The sequence below is a fragment of the Fistularia commersonii genome, chromosome 25 (genome assembly GCF_037954325.1).
Source record: "Fistularia commersonii isolate RoL2024-O1a breed Wild chromosome 25, RoL_Fcom_v1.0, whole genome shotgun sequence".
Taxonomy (NCBI): Eukaryota; Metazoa; Chordata; class Actinopteri; order Syngnathiformes; family Fistulariidae; genus Fistularia; species Fistularia commersonii.
The window spans coordinates 4,971,887-4,987,465 of NC_141308.1; the positions used below are offsets into that span (position 1 = coordinate 4,971,887).

Consider the following 15,579-nt stretch of genomic DNA (forward strand, 5'->3'; position numbering starts at 1 on the left):
ATATGCATTTAATATAAAATTATCGTTACATTGAAAAAAAGCTAAAATATTATGTCCATTAAGGAAAAAAATACAATTATAGACTCTCAACCTATGGAGGTATGGTAAAACCTATCAAAGGTATAGGAAAAATCAAGTAAATTGATAATAAAAACATTAACAGTCTTATGGAGCATGGGAATACGATACAATAGCAACGGGGAAAACCAGTGCCATTGCAGCCTGTTAAGGCCACAACCCCTGACCCGGGAGAAAATGTGGTGCCTCAAGATGCTAGAAACCACCTAGTTTGCTATAAACAAGTAATGTGAAAAACACACCCTGCTTCACATTGTGTATGAGTGGCAATTTAGGACTGCATTCTTGCAGGTTGATTAGGCTGCTATGGTTAATGCAGCCAAGCCTATAAAACATGGCAGGAAAGTATGGTGGTGGTAGAAGGGGAGGGAGTAGGAGTATTGGGTTCCTCAGGATGGCTTTGTCTGCTCTTCTCTCCTGCTGCTCCATCAGCTTGGTTTGTGTGTGGTGGTCTAATGGTACTCCGCCATATAAAAGGACCTGCCTGGTTTTTTGCACTCTCTTCATGAATGCCTTGCTCTTTTTAGTGCACCCCCCAGGTGCCAGCCAGCAGAATCACCCCATTCAGACCAGTTCAAGGCAAATGCAAACACTACACTCTATTATGACCAGTGAAGAGCATTCCACTGGTATCGCACTCGTCAGGGGACTAAACCTAGACCGATGAGGGATTAAGGAGTGCATTGAGAAAATGAAAAGCACCAGAGTTGAACATTGTTCGATTTATGAAACCACGAGATATTTATGTTTAGAGTGACAGTTGTATCTGAAATCATATAAGATCTTGCTTGAGTGTCAAGATCATTGTAAGAATTTGATCAAATTTCCTGAGCACTCATTGAATCAATTAAGCACGGGGATAAGAGATCAGTGCATTGTTTGGCATTCTATTTTGTCTTAATCATCATCATCAGTACATGAAACCACTTTATTCACATAGCATGTATTTAAAAATACAGAAACGGCACAAAAATGCCAATTTCTCAAGACTGTCTCCACAGGTGAAGAAGTTAAAGATTACATGGCTGCGTCATGTTGGACATATCAACCTATGTCCGGCCAGCGCTCACTTGGCTCTTTCTACAGCAAACAATAGCCACATAAAGTGTGTCTGAATGAGGGGGTGGGGAGGATACTAGTTGTCCGAGTCTGTGTCATGGCGCCGCCTGTGGCTTTGTGTGGCACGGCCAGGGGCCGTCTTGAGGCTGGTGGGGTTACGAGGGGCAGGAGACCCCCCATCAGAGGAGTCTGTGTCATGCCGCTGTCGTCGATGATGGGGGTAAGAAGGCTGTCGCTCTGCCTGTGCTCCCCCTCGTGAATGGCTGTCATGGGGTCTGGCTCCACTCTGACTCTGGTATGATGGATTATGATGGTGATCTTTTCTGTGCCTGAAATGTTAAAAAGTAAAGTATCAATGACTGGATCTTGGCAGGGCTTTGGTGAGCTACTCTGAGGTATAGGGGGAAGAGGCAGACTGATGGGGTCCTTTATAATCATCTTCACTGAAAACAAGTGAGAATTCTCTCTCTGCCTTTCAAAAGTTACTGAGGCACAAAGAGTTGCTATTCATATGCAACTTCATAAATTGCTTATAATGCTAATCTTCTCTTCTCTAGATAAGGTCAAAGAGGCTAGGTTGAGATGATTTTTGACATATACAGAGAAGGGATAGGTAATAAATTGGAACTGCCAGGAAGGAGGCCTAGAGGAAGACCGAAGAAAATATTTATTAATGGCGTGAGAGGACATGAAGTTGATGTGTGAGAGGATACGGAGAATAGGGTTACATAGGGAATTTGTTGTGGCGACCCCTGAAAGAAGCAGCAACAGAAAGAAAAAAGACAATGCTAATCTTATCATGTCTTTTTCAATTTTTAGGGATTTATCTATTAAAATGAAAAAGCCATCTAAACGCTTCAAAAATAAGATCTAAAGAAGAAGATAGAAGGCCTTTGTTGAAAATGCTCAAACAAATGTAAGCATGTTTAGACCACCATAGATGGTCTGGGCTTAAACAAATAACACCTCCAAGAATTGGTCTACTAATCTACTGATATACAAACCACACAACAAGAATGGAAAATAATTGAGATGGATCTCACTATAGTGGGTAAACACTACTGCTGTCCAAAATACCAGGACACACACTAACACTAAAATCTATAAAAAGAACAATAAAAAACCATACAAAGAATTGTATAATAATGGTGTATGCCCCTCTCTTTTCTAAAAAAAAAATAAATAAAATGAAAAATAATGACTTATTTCAAAGAATTACTTTTAAGATACAAGGGTTAAGAGCTCTAAAATCTGTAAAATTTTCACTGCGCGTCAGTGTCCTCTAGTGGTTATACTGTAAAGCTTCGGCATCAAAGACAACCTGAAGGTTTGCCAAGAAGGAAATTGACAAAGAAAAATAAAGTAAGCATACAATGTAAATTATTCTTGTAATTCATTGGTGCAACCTTTGTAAAGTAGAACACAATTAGGTTCTGGCAAATTCAAATGTGGGTATTCATGTATCATTTTACCTGTTCAGATAGTCAAAACACCTTTCAGAACACAATGATAATGTTTCTCCAGTATTATCCCCAACATTTACACTTAAATTAGAATGGATGAATACAAATTATGGAGTATGAAACTAGACTTCTGCTCCTGTAATGATAGTGACATTGCATCCTTTCAAGCACCCAAAGCACGAAAATCGGGGATCCCACTTTGTTAATAACATGAAAATTTTACAAAATGTGTTTTGTGAAACAATGAAGTATCTTTACCTTTAGTGCTAAATCACACTAATCCCAATAGACCAACATCAAACTATCAAACCTTTTTTTGTTGTCATCAGAGGAGGATGAGTCTCTTCTTTGCCGCTTCTTCTTTTCCTTCTTCTTTTTCTCCTTCTTCCTCTTCTTTTCTTTCTTTTTCTTTTTGGTCTCTAACCTTTGTAATTAAGAAGTAAGTTGGTTGAAGAGAACACCAAAACTGATAAAATGGCCTAATTTTTGTGGCCTTATCTCTTAAAATTAATTATAGATATTGCACTGGTGATTACTTGAATAAAACTTACTTTTCTTCTGTCTCAACTTTTGTTTTATCAGCGGATATTACTGTTGAGCTTCCAGGTTGACTTCCAGTTCCATGGTGCTATAAAAAGATTAGATAAACCCAAGAAAAATTTACACACACACACACACACACACACACACACACAACCACACACACACACACACACAACCACACACACACACACACACACACACACACACACACACACACACACACAGATTAATTCTGACATTAACATGTAATAAAGCTTAAGTCTTACACACACAAATTGCCAATGACGTTTGCACATCAAGTTGAGTGAAAGTAGATGAGTGAGTCAACTTACTGTGAAAACTGACAAGCCCAATTTAGCAGCCTCCTTTTCCTTCTGCGTAAGTACCATTTTCCGTGACCCTGCACTATAGATAGAAACCCACAAACACTTGACATTGAACACTTGAACACTTAACCATTCCATTTCAGTACCTACAATGACTCTAATCAGCTGGAAATTGCCTCATAATGGTCCTCCTGAATGTCAAGAGAAACATTGCTCATTACTTAGGTAATCAAATAAAGATAGAAACATTGCTCATTACTTAGGTAATCAAATAAAGATAGATAAATGTGAGGAGTAGAAAGGTGCTCCTCTTTTCCTTGAGCTAGTAAAGGCTATTAGCTCTGAAACGTGTCTATCTGCCAAGCTGTGATAAACCAAACCCTAAACAGTGGTAAATACTAAGACCTTTAAATGCTGAATTTCATCATGAAAAAATATCTAATATGTGAATGAAATAGTTGAAAATAAATACCTAGACACTAGTTCAGATAAGGACTTTGATTGAAACACACACACACACACACACACACACACACACACACACACACACACACACACACACACACACACACACACACACACACACACACACACACACACACACACACACACACACACACACACACACACACACACACACACACACACACCATTTTCTGTAACACAGGTGCATCATGTTATATTTAATTCATTAGACTGTTTCATTTCTATAAGGACAGAAACATTTTTTTTTTTTAAATCTTACCTGGAGCTTCCTAAACCTGAGATACGGTCCACATTCCTCTCATCACCCTCAGGTTCTTCCCTCCTACAAACATCTGCGAGGTCCTGATAGAAATTGGGTAATTCAAAAAATGTAAGTTTTAGTTAAGTCATGTTTATACTACACATGCTGCAACACCTGTTGACAATACCTGTTAAAAGTAACAACTGTACAAAACTAACTACCTCTTTAGTCAAGCCGGTCGGTTGTCTCTTTATAGTCTTGTGCCCTCTAGATGGAGAATTGAAAATATGAATGTTACTTTCACATTCTTGGTTGTACAATTTACTTTATTGGGAAATTATATTTACAGAGCGGCCATCAACGCTTCGTGTTCTGCAGCCTTTATTGCTGCAAGTTCCTCTTCTTTGGTCATGGACGCACCCGCTCCTTTTTGTTTTGCGTACCATGTCAGATCTTTACCTTTCTGCCATCTTCCTACTGGTGCCATCAAAGAATTTCCTGCAGGGGACAGAGAGTCACCAAATGAGATGGTAGACTGATTTGGCGGGAGATCTGATATGATTTACAACCAAACACAGCACCTGATCATAAACCTTTTACTGGTGAAATCTAGGACCGTTTATGCCATATTTATATGCTTACAGTTTCAAACTTGAATCCAATAAAAATGAATGAGTAAAATACAGACTCCATGTTATGGCTGCAGTAAATAGGACAAAAAAAAGTGCATGAAAGATGTGACAACAAGCTTTGACGTTATGCACTTACATTAAATTTGCTTTCCGTAACAATCGAGGGAAATTATCATGAATTAAAAACAAGGAAAATTTAAAAACAGTGACTTTGTATTGTGAAACTGACAAAAATCTGATTTTAAGCTGCATCTGAAGTTCTATGTTTGTGTTTGAAAAGTTTTTTTTTTCTCCTCTCCTTAATATCGTATCGATACGCTTCGGCCTTTCCCGGATGTTGGCATAGTAACAAAGGCAGAGGGGCACAGATCACTGAGAGCCTACGTGTGCCCGCTGCAACGCAGGGAGCAATGACATCTAACGTCCCTCTGTAAACCACAGCTGCAGGAATAACTGAGTCTTCCAGTTCAAGTGAGCAATGCGGGACGCTACAAAAAAAGGTACAGAAAGGATGTGAGGTATTAACCATATCCATACATTGACGTTTAAGGGAGAGTTTAAAGGTTTGTGTTGGTTTTTACGTCAACACTTTCACGGCTAAGCCACGCTCTTCCCGGAGTACAGCGCTATGCTAACGTCGTGTCTGTGGAAGTTCTCAGTCGTCCAGGTCATGGTCATTTCTTGTGAAAAATCTTCACGCAGCAGTCGGACTTGATTGTTTTCTTCCTTGAATCTCGGTCGAGAGGTGAAACGTCTTCAAGGGAAGGAAATCAAGTCCAGTTGCTACGAGAAGAAGATATTGACAAGAGTGAAGCTAACTTACCCAAATAATTTTCTCTTTGTTTATCGACTTTTACATCGTCCCAGTTGAACTGGTCCTGGCCTCCCCGGACGCCCCCTGATCTCGAAGAACCAAACATTTCTACGGCTTCTGAAGGTTGCGGTTAACGCCGTCTCGCTATCGGATGGCTAATGTTAGCCGCACACTAGCACCGCGGCCCGGGTCGTCTTCTCATCCGGGAAGTTCCCCACGCTTCCGCTTTGAGTTAAACGGTCTTGAGAGCGGTTTAGGTCGTTATTCGTTTTTAAATCTCAAATGGCTATTTTTCGCAAATGGAACGTCTTCATCCTATTCAAGTTGCGTTTTCGAATTAATTCATCGTTTGAAAACGCAACATCTACTAAAATTGCAGCTGGTCGTTCGTTTGGAAAGATGTCAACTAGCAAAATACACACGGTTTCATCAATGAAAGCTAACTATCGTGTTGTAGCCACGTTCGTTGCGGCTATTGTTATTATAGGTCGTCCGTTTCCGAGGTTGGTCGCGTCCCCGTGAAGCTAACGTGATGACGTAGTTGGGTCGCAGCGATTACGTAAGCGGCGTCAACTTTAATGGCTCGGGCTGCAAAGAGCCGGAGCAAAAGGAGGAAGAAAATCCTCCTGAGCAGGAGGCGCAGTCGTTGATCCAAGTAACCCCGGATGTACATGAGAATTTTTTCCAGGCTTTTTTCAGGTAATTATTAATAGCTTTTCACCCCAACATGTCTCAAGTGTGTACCGTTTCGCTGCATTTTTGACCGCTATTCATTTCCTGCTCCGATGATCGGCATCAGATGCTGCAGAAAAAAAACAACAAAACATTATCCGTTTGGAGGGAGCAGCATTTTTTTATTAGTGCAAAGATGCGGAAATATTCTGTATTATAAGTCATTATTTCAATGAATTCGTCATTTTTTTGCGCTCAGTCATAGTACATTGAAAGATAAGTTGAAATCTCATAAAATCTTCTGGCACAAGTTCCGGACTTCTTGAACAGTGAAACAATGATTTTCTGATGGGCTCCATCTTTTATAATGGTTAACAATGATATAAGACTATAATCCCAAGATTACTACCCATAAAGTATGAATGAGTATGCGTTAGTTCTTACTAGGTTGTTACTTGAGTTATTATTGCAAATCGGGCTTTATTTTAATCCTACTCAGCTATAATGTTTCTGCATCTTTACATTTGCAGCACTACTATGGTGGAAAAATAGTGTTGTGATCTGTCATGAACTATAAAACAGAGTCTGTCCATATTTACTCAAAGAAGTAAAATCTTTGAATCAGACCCGTAGTGAATTTATTTTAGATCATTCAAGTAATGATCCAAAAATGTTCTAATATGTTCATTTCAACAGACTTGCAGCCGAGTGGTATGTAGCTGTTTCCCAAAGTACGACTTATAAGTAGTTTTAGAATCATCATAAAAGAATAATGCACAGATAATTTCGTTTAACCCCATAAAGGCTTTCTTGTGCAAAATTGTTTGAGTTATGCTTTTAGATAGCTGACCACTGACTCCGAAGAAGTTTCACATGGATTTCTTTGGTTAAATATCAGTCACATGTTTAAGAGTGCACAAGATTAGAATTAAACAACATGCTGCTTCCACTTATTTAGGAAAGATCATGTTGCGGCTCTAATTTTAGGAGTATGGATTGGATTGTGTGCGGCTGAGTGTCAGATGATCAGGAAGTAGAAGAGGGGCCATTTAAATCGATTATAAAGAACAGATCAAACCACACTGCTTCCTCAGACTGCTTCCTGCTTCCTTTTGAGTGCAAAAAACTATGAAAAATAATTTCACTGTCATTTTATACTGTCTATTGCTTTGAATTATGTTGTACTATTTAAGAGTATAATTTAATTTTGCAAAGTGGTAGAAGTGGTCCATTTATGAGCAGCAGTAAAAGAGCCTTAGAGAAACAAAATTGCATACACTTCCAAGCATTTTAGCACACTTAAAAACTAAGCATGACATTGGATAACAGTGAAAGTCCTGTTTAGCTTGATTAGGATTTATTAAGTGTTAGACTTGATTTCTTGGATAGCAATTAAAATAATTATGCTCCATGTGCTAATCAAGCAAAAGTTTGTCAAGATTTTTGTGTTTGTCATTTGGAACAGAGGATGAGAAGCTCCTTTAAGAAGCAAAAGTGACTGATAGCTGGTGGTAACTATGACGTTGGTGGCCACCTCACTCAAAAAATGGCTTGTAACATTGCAATTTCATCCTTTCAAATTCACTAACTTACAACTTCCTTACTGAAATCTTAACGTCATTATCTATTAATTTATCTCTGTGGACTTGCATGGAACTTTTTTGATCAGTTTATGGACTATAATTATCCATTTCAAGCATTTATGGTACAATTTTGGTCCTCAAATAGGAGAAGTGAGACATACATCTAACTCTATCAGTGCTTATCAATGCTTTGTCTCAGTAGAGAATATTTATGATACTCTGGAACAGTGTGATCGACATTTAATTTCTGGATGTTGAAACTTCGAAGTTAAAAAAAATATGATCGATGGTTCATGTGTTGTGAGTGGTTTATTTGGCTTTAGAAAAATGAGAATCTTCAACTAGTCTCACAGCAGACAACTTTAAATTTAATGATAACTTCTGACGACGAAAAGTTTGAGCTGATGCTTAGAACGAGACTCTAAAAATGTTTCTTTTTACGGGGAGCATTCAAGAAGCGATGGAGAATCACTCTTGTCATTTGCACCTGCAAACAACCCCATTAAATCTGGTTCCCTTGGAGACAACGAGGATCAATGGCTCTGGGACTTGACTCCGGGCTAATAAGACTCCACGGGTTTCATTTTATCAATGGTTTAAGAATGTGTATCCACGCAATTTGGCATTTGTCAGAATGTCTTTTGGATCATCGCTTTTTCGCACTCCTTGCAGAGATGTGTAATACCTGACATTGATGTAAGTGACGGTCAGAACCATGATGATCTTGATTTGAATAGCTGCTTTACATTGCTGTTGTTACTGTTCAGAATGTAGTTAGTAGCCCACCTGTTGGTTGTTGCTGTCTAAAACTGCTGGGACTCTTGATCCATTTTACTGTACGCTTCAAACTGGGAAAGATAAGAAAAAAGCTTTCTCTGTCATGAAAGACCAAAATGTATGGAATACATAAAATACACTAAACATGCAATATTTTCAGAAACCTCTACTGGCTTGTCACCAGGCCCTCCCCTTCCCTCTTGCTGTGTGTCTCCTCTCCTCATTGAATTTATCACAGGTTTTAAAAAAAGGTAAGAGGCTGAATAGAATTCAGTGAGTTCTTATGAACCTTTCTGACTCCTAAGGCAAAAAGTCATGAACATGACTAATTTTAGGGCGTGCCTGGTTACTTACACAAGTCTATATTTTTCCCTTGGCCTCTAATTATTCGTAGTGGGTTTAGTTTTTCTCACAAAGCGATGCTCCAGAATGAACCAGTGACTGGTACTGTACCATAGTTCGCATCTTGGCTTGCTAACCCTGTGGTCGCCCCCGTTTTCATGAGAATTGCTGTATCATTATAAGGTTTACATGACAACTGCTATCTCATTGTGTTGCTTTAAGTGGCACAAGGCATATCCAAGCAAAGCCTTTGTCTCTTTTTCTCCTGCGATGACTCGCGCACTAAGATTCCATTCTATATGTGTCATCCTGCTCCTTTTGCTCTTCATTTCCAAACCTGAATTTCCCCTCCTGTCCCATTAGCTATGGCTGGACCCCGGCCTGTGGTGTTTAGCGGCCCGTCGGGTGCAGGGAAGAGCACTCTACTGAAGAAGCTCATGAAAGAATACGACAGTGTCTTCGGCTTCAGCGTCTCCCGTAAGTGGGCTAGTCTGAGCGCACAAAACAAGCGGTCGCGGTGGGTTTTGGACCTGCGGTAGATGTCGATCAGATTCGTGGTAGACCACAGTTTTAGGGGGGGGGGAAACTATGCCGTCATACCTGCTCTTATGAGTATGAGCACCTCTCCACTCTCAGAAAGCTGTCAAAATACTTTTGTTTGGTAGTTTTTTTAAGCTGCAGGTTGAGGCTGCCTTAGGAAACATTTATTACAAGAAAAAGAGGAAAAAATATTCCATTGATACCAACAGATTCCAACAGATACCATTGTTAGATACTGTATTTATATTTATTCTTGTGCTTTTAAAAATCTACAATTGTTATGATTCATTGATTTCAGTATCTCACATCTCATTTTAAAATCTTTATGTGAGCGCTATATATATATATATATGTGTGTGTGTGTGAGAGTTTATATAAAAATGGGTTTGAAAACTACAGTTTTCCAGTCTTTTAAATTTGGATTTTCAATTTGAGAGATGTCCTATTTTGGTGATTACAGGTATATAAATGGATTAAAACGAAACTTTCAGCCTTATCATAAAAAACAAATAAACCGCCAAACAACATTACCTCGATCTTCAGTATACTACTCAGCTATTGATTGAGTTGTGATTCCTGCCAATCATCTTCTATTAATATGAATATTCATTCGAGTTCAGCGATGAGATTGTTGATGAACGATGACAGAATTGTCTTTATTGTCCTTCAGATACAACAAGAAAACCTCGGCCCGGTGAAGAGAATGGCAGAGGTACAGACTTTTTCCACCCTACAGGATTTTTCGCCCTATTTCACTGTGACCATGTTGTGAATTTCACATAATGCCATGGCTCTCCTTTTTCTCCGAGTCCAGATTACCATTACGTCACACGGGAAGTGATGCAAGTGGGCATCAACCAAGGTGATTTCATCGAGTCAGCAGAGTTTTCAGGGAACATGTACGGGACAAGCAAAGCTGCTGTGCAAGATGTCCAGGCCAAGAACCTCATCTGCATACTTGACATTGACATGCAGGGTGTGAGGAACATCAAGACAACTGACCTCAACCCGATTTATATCTCCATCCAGCCTCCGTCCTATTCAGTCTTGGTGAGAATAAAAGCGCACCTGATTGAGTCTGCATGATTTCTGTAAGGTGTGGAGCCAGAAGTCCGGGGAGGAATGGAATGGAAAACCACAGCATGACCTTCAATAATCTTGAATGTCCTTGTGTGGTAGGAAGCACGTTTGAGAGACAGGAAGACCGAGTCAGAGGAAAGCCTTCAGAAGCGTTTGCATGCAGCCAAGGTGGACATGGAATTTAGTGAGTACTTGCTTTGCGCTTATAAAAAGTAAAAACATTCGAACCACATGGATAGCATGACTTGTTTTTATCTCCCGCCAGGTAAAGAACCCGGTCTTTTTGATGTCACCATCGTCAATGACAATTTGGAAGAAGCTTATGGGAAGTTAAAGGCTGTTCTTTCTGAGGTAAGTTGCTATTACAAGGATTGTCTTACAGGAAATATTTAAACATGATGGAGCTGAGACAAAGAAAACGTAGAATTAAGATTACAGATCATGTCTTTCCTTTTTAAGTGAAGAAGACCCTGGGTTTACTCAGCTAGTGATCTTTCAGTGACTTTACAAGTTTAAATTATAACCTTTTGCTAAGTCAACAAGTCAATAAGCTTTTTAACTGTAGTTGTTGTAGAGACTTCTATCCATGAGAGAAAAAAAGTCACACAGGAGGCTAAGTAAACTCGTAAATCCAGATCTGGAAATGACAAAAATAAATGTTCATCAGATAACATCAACCTGGCAAAACTTGTTTGCCACCATATACACAGTTAGTCATGCTGTTAGCAATAGATAAAACATGTGAAACCAAACTAAACTGGTGGCAGTGGTTAAATGCACATTTGTTTAATTCACTTTGTGATTAAGAAATTAGCACAACATGTACCAGACCATTTCACTTTGATCAACATTGGCTAAATGCATTATACCTATAAAAATGTTTTCCCTCATACAGGAAATCACAAAAGTCAAAAGGAACAACAGGTCATCGTAAGACTCCTCCTCGTTCCATCCATCCATCCCAGCCATTTTCCCAGCCATGACTCCGTTTCCCGCATGAACATTCCATCAGGTGTAGGTGTGTGAGGCTCTGAAATGACTCCATAGATGTCCCAAAAATATCTCATATCATAAATTGGTTTACATTGTGGATAGATGCTGTCATTAACTAAAAGTAACTTATGTAAAATGTTTTTTTTTCTTTTAACTGGCAGGTTTTTTGTAATTTGTATGAAAAATGTGTATGTGAAATATGTAACATTAATTGGCTGTTCAATGATTGACCTAGAATGCTGATTTTACCTAAACAAATGTACTGCTTGTGGTTTTGTGTTACATAACTCTTTCTAACATGTAGATGAACTTGTGTATCCAAAGTATGAAAAGAACATTGATTTAGTGGCATTGGTTCACTCCTAACTGTGTTTCAGTCCTTTTGTGTTGATGAAAAATTTATGTTTGTCAAAGCGACCGATAACATTTGGGTTAAATGTACAGCCTGTGAGTTCAGGAGGGCAACTTTTATAACTTAATTATGTCACGCATGAAACATGGTGGACAGAACACCTGTTTAATTCTTGCTGCGACGTGCATGTTAGTGGTACTGTTAAACAATACAATCCCAGTGCCGGCAAATGATTTTTTTTTATGTGAAATATAAAGTAATTCGTCACAAAGATGTGCTATTTCAGAAGTAAACCTCCCAATATTGAATGACGTATTTAAAGAAAATGACTTCTTTTCAGGGTTTGTCTTTTGTTTACTTAGATTTTTTTTTATTTCACATTTTGAAATTTGTAAAACTTTTTATACCATGTAACAGTCACTTTTTTAGTCATCTGACGCTCTGTTGTGTTTCCTTGGACACTTTTGAATTGTCAAATCTTCATCTTTTGTGATATCATTGTGTGTCAAGCATAGAATACCTTTCCTTATTCATCCATATGTAATACTCGATTATCTCACAGCATTTTTTTCAACTCATTCCTTTAATATATTTTTTTTGCAGCTAAGAAAAAAAAAAAAATCACTGCATTGTATTACATAATCGTAATGGAGACACAGACATACATCATGCTTGGTATTCATCAGTGGATTCTTGGGCTATCATGTTTGTTTTGAATTGATGATTTTTGTGTTTAAGTCCATTTGATGTCTGCAAAACCACATTTGCTGTTGAAGCTCCAAATAAAAGACACACATAGCAGCTGAGAATGTGTACCTCACGTGTTTAATCAGATTCAGTGCATTTGAAAGACAAAGTTGTTTTCCAAAAACTACACATTTACAAGCAATCATTAGAACCCGTTACTCCTGCAATACAGAGTTACATTTCATTATAACTGATTAATCTTTCAATGACAATAACTCCATACATCATCAAAGAGGCAGTAGTTGTAGATATTTACTTGTCAATGTGGTGTCCGGTTTGCCATAACTGCTTAGGAAAAGCAAAATACATGCAGTAACTCAACTATATACCTATCTGTTTCACCTCCCTGTCATCCAGAGTGACATGAATGCACCACATCAACAGTCACACAGTTAGTCACAATGGTAGAAACATCTTCTCTCACCTCACACAAATTAAATATGATTGTCTAAGAACTGTTTTATCTCCCATGTCTCAAAACGTTTGAACATCTAAAATATTTGAATGAGATCATTACCAAGAAACTCTTCACTCACAAGGGCTATGAATAGCAGCTGTGAGCAAGCAGAGTAGAAATTGACAGATGATCTTTTATTTTGTAACAGCTTGAATAACAAAAGCTATCTGCTAAATATATGAGACCTATTACCTTGAAATGGCCTTAAAGCAATAATGTTACTGAAGTGTAATATAATCACTTCAGCATTCATGAATTGTTATCCATGGCACTGCGAAAGGTACAAAAGTAACAACCAGATTTCTGAATGTAAGTAAAGGAAACATACCGAGAATAAATATAATTATTTGCATTTGTAAAGCATCACTAAGTTTAAGAACCACTATTAAAAAATACCATTGTCCAGAGGGAGTGGCCAATGTTTATCTATCGATATGAAAGAAGCAAAAGCTTGATTCAGAAATCTGGATCTTGGAGCGGCGCTAATTCAAAGTTTAATGAGGGTCTCTAAAATAAATATTGAAAGTTTGACACAAAAAAGGGTTAATAAACAACAATGAAACACATTAAAATTGATTTAGCTGTCTTTTCATGGGTTTGTATCATGTGCGTTCTGTCACCGCTCTCCCAATAGATAGCCATCTACTACAGGGTAAACATTTGCTGTTCACACTCGTAGACGACAGTTGGGAAGAGGACAAGAATGCGTGCACAGAAGCAAAAACAATCTCGTTCAGTAATTCCAGTCAACACTTTCAAGTCAACTTTAAAGTCAACCCTTGGTTCGTGTTTTTTTTGATGTGTTCGGTTTGTTTAAATTCATAAAGTAGAATCATCATGGTGTGCAGTAATTTTGAGAGATTATAGGAAACATTTTGATGATTGTCACATGTGATATGCTTACAGTTATATTTTTGGCAACGATAGTCGTGACCTTTGTCTACAAACACCATCTGATTCAACTCATTCAAAAAAGAAAAAAAAAAAAAAGACATAGGTGTCTATTTCAAGAAGGGTAGCTCCAAAATGGAATGGTTTGTCAAATGCAATTAAAAGTCTTCTGATTAGAATATATCTTATTTATCACACCAATAGAAGTGCCCCCACATAAGACTGAGAGACTTTTGTGGTATCAAATAAAACGTTACATTAAATCTATTGATTCTGATAAAGATTATCTCTAATCTGAAGAGTAACAGGATTCCCCACGGATGTGTAGCCGTAAGTCTGAGTTGATATTTTAGTTTTAAAGCTCTGCTGACCACCTTCTCTTTGCACCTCTGAGCAGTATGAAGGCTTCACCTCCAGTTTTGCATGACTCACTTGAATAGGGACTCGTCTCTCCACTCCAGACGTGGAGCCATTTGCTTGGGTAACAGCAGATGAGAAAATGGTGCTGGAGAGATGGTCCCTGATGCGACTGAAAAAGCCACTCCTTTGTCTTGGGGTCACAACAGGCCGTCCCACATTAAGGAGCACTGGCTGTCCAACTGAGGACCCGCCAATCTCTCTCTGAAGGACTGAAATCTCACAGGGCTTTTCAACAGAGGGATTGTTGTTGCTGCTTGATCGGTAAGTCTCTCCATCCTCAGGAACATAATCTTCCAAGTCCTCCAGGGTAAGAACACACCCTCCTTGTGTTAGGATCTTTGGCTCGCTGTTTCTGCAAGGCTTACAATCATTTTCCTCATCATCAGTTTCAAAAATGACAATTGGTTGGTCATCAAGTTGCTCCATACCAGCTGTGTTTAGGACAGATGAGAGTTCATGTGGTTCTCCAGTGACTCCAGATGCAGACGGAACATTGCTCTCCTCATCTTCCCAGGAAAGAGGCTGGCTGCTGATGCTGCCCTGCAGCTGAGCTTGTGTCTGCTCAACCAGCTTGTTGTTAGAATTGTTAGCGTTTGGGTTTTCCAATGGAGACCTTTTGGGTCTGGAGGGAGTTGCTGCACGATCAGAGCCTGCCGGGGACACGCCGCGTCTCCTGGACAGCCTGGGAGATTTGTTAACCTTGTACTCAATCACTTCCTCTACCTCAACCCATCTGGGCTTGCTCTCCATGGCACTAGCCTCAGCACCTCCAGGCTCAGTAACATACAAGGTTGGAATAGTGGTCTTCCTTGGAGTTGGCATCCTCCTTATTCTGGGCCCAGAAGTATCTGGGGTGGAAGTTTCTGAACGGAGAGCGCCTGCAACAGTCATGCCTGGAGACCTATGCCTCCTCATACGTGGATTCTTTACCACAGTTGTTATTGTCTCCTCACTGAAATAAAGACAAGCAGGACCACTGATATTAAAGAAGCCACAGACTAGTGCTAACTCAGATTTCCCTGATGCTAGAAACAGCGGGGCTTAAATCAGCTGATATGTGTTTAACATGTATAACAGAAAGGA

The 15,579-nt window shown here is 39.0% G+C and overlaps 3 protein-coding genes across 15 annotated transcripts in view; 1 reads left to right on the forward strand and 2 right to left on the reverse strand.

The window, feature by feature from the left end:
- Positions 1-785: 785 nt before the first annotated feature.
- On the reverse strand, positions 786-6,137 carry c25h1orf35 (chromosome 25 C1orf35 homolog). The gene is made up of 8 exons (XM_086173213.1): positions 5,652-6,137; positions 4,544-4,694; positions 4,418-4,463; positions 4,215-4,297; positions 3,476-3,548; positions 3,152-3,228; positions 2,911-3,024; positions 786-1,466 (listed from the first exon to the last, which is right to left on the reverse strand). Exons 1-8 carry the CDS (start codon positions 5,746-5,748, stop codon positions 1,214-1,216), a joined length of 894 nt encoding a protein of 297 aa, XP_086029339.1. The 5' UTR covers positions 5,749-6,137; the 3' UTR covers positions 786-1,213.
- Positions 5,188-12,787, forward strand: LOC147218915 (guanylate kinase-like). 2 transcript variants are annotated; one of them, XM_086173215.1, is made up of 7 exons: positions 5,188-5,328; positions 9,380-9,493; positions 10,227-10,268; positions 10,371-10,606; positions 10,736-10,820; positions 10,902-10,987; positions 11,532-12,787. In XM_086173215.1, the coding sequence occupies exons 1-7, from the start codon at positions 5,307-5,309 to the stop codon at positions 11,568-11,570; spliced, it is 624 nt and encodes a 207-aa protein (XP_086029341.1). In that variant the 5' UTR covers positions 5,188-5,306; the 3' UTR covers positions 11,571-12,787. The 2 variants fall into 2 exon arrangements, with proteins under 2 accessions (XP_086029341.1, XP_086029340.1); XM_086173214.1 differs by lacking the exon at positions 5,188-5,328 and adding an exon at positions 6,180-6,341.
- Positions 12,785-15,579, reverse strand: part of obscnb (obscurin, cytoskeletal calmodulin and titin-interacting RhoGEF b) — a 56,693-nt gene continuing 53,898 nt past the window's right edge. For all 12 annotated transcript variants that reach the window (XM_086173195.1, XM_086173200.1, XM_086173208.1 and 9 more), the window contains one exon: positions 12,785-15,448. In XM_086173195.1, the coding sequence (XP_086029321.1) occupies positions 14,341-15,448 (1,108 nt within the window). In that variant the 3' untranslated portion in view covers positions 12,785-14,340. The remainder of the gene's footprint in view (positions 15,449-15,579) is intronic.

Bases quoted from the DNA above. Each gene is read 5' to 3' on its own strand.
- c25h1orf35 (XM_086173213.1), bottom strand. From the start codon at position 5,748: ATGTTTGGTTCTTCGAGATCAGGGGGCGTCCGGGGAGGCCAGGACCAG. The intron at 3,549-4,214 runs GTAAGATTTAAA...TTCTATCTATAG, and splicing joins TCAGGTTTAGGAAGCTCCAG to TGCAGGGTCACGGAAAATGG. The intron at 1,467-2,910 runs GTTTGATAGTTT...TTAACATTTCAG, and splicing joins TCTGATGACAACAAAAAAAG to GCACAGAAAAGATCACCATC.
- LOC147218915 (XM_086173214.1), top strand. From the start codon at position 6,308: ATGTACATGAGAATTTTTTCCAGGCTTTTTTCAG. The intron at 6,342-9,379 runs GTAATTATTAAT...CTGTCCCATTAG, and splicing joins TTTTTCCAGGCTTTTTTCAG to CTATGGCTGGACCCCGGCCT. The intron at 10,269-10,370 runs GTACAGACTTTT...CTCCGAGTCCAG, and splicing joins CGGTGAAGAGAATGGCAGAG to ATTACCATTACGTCACACGG.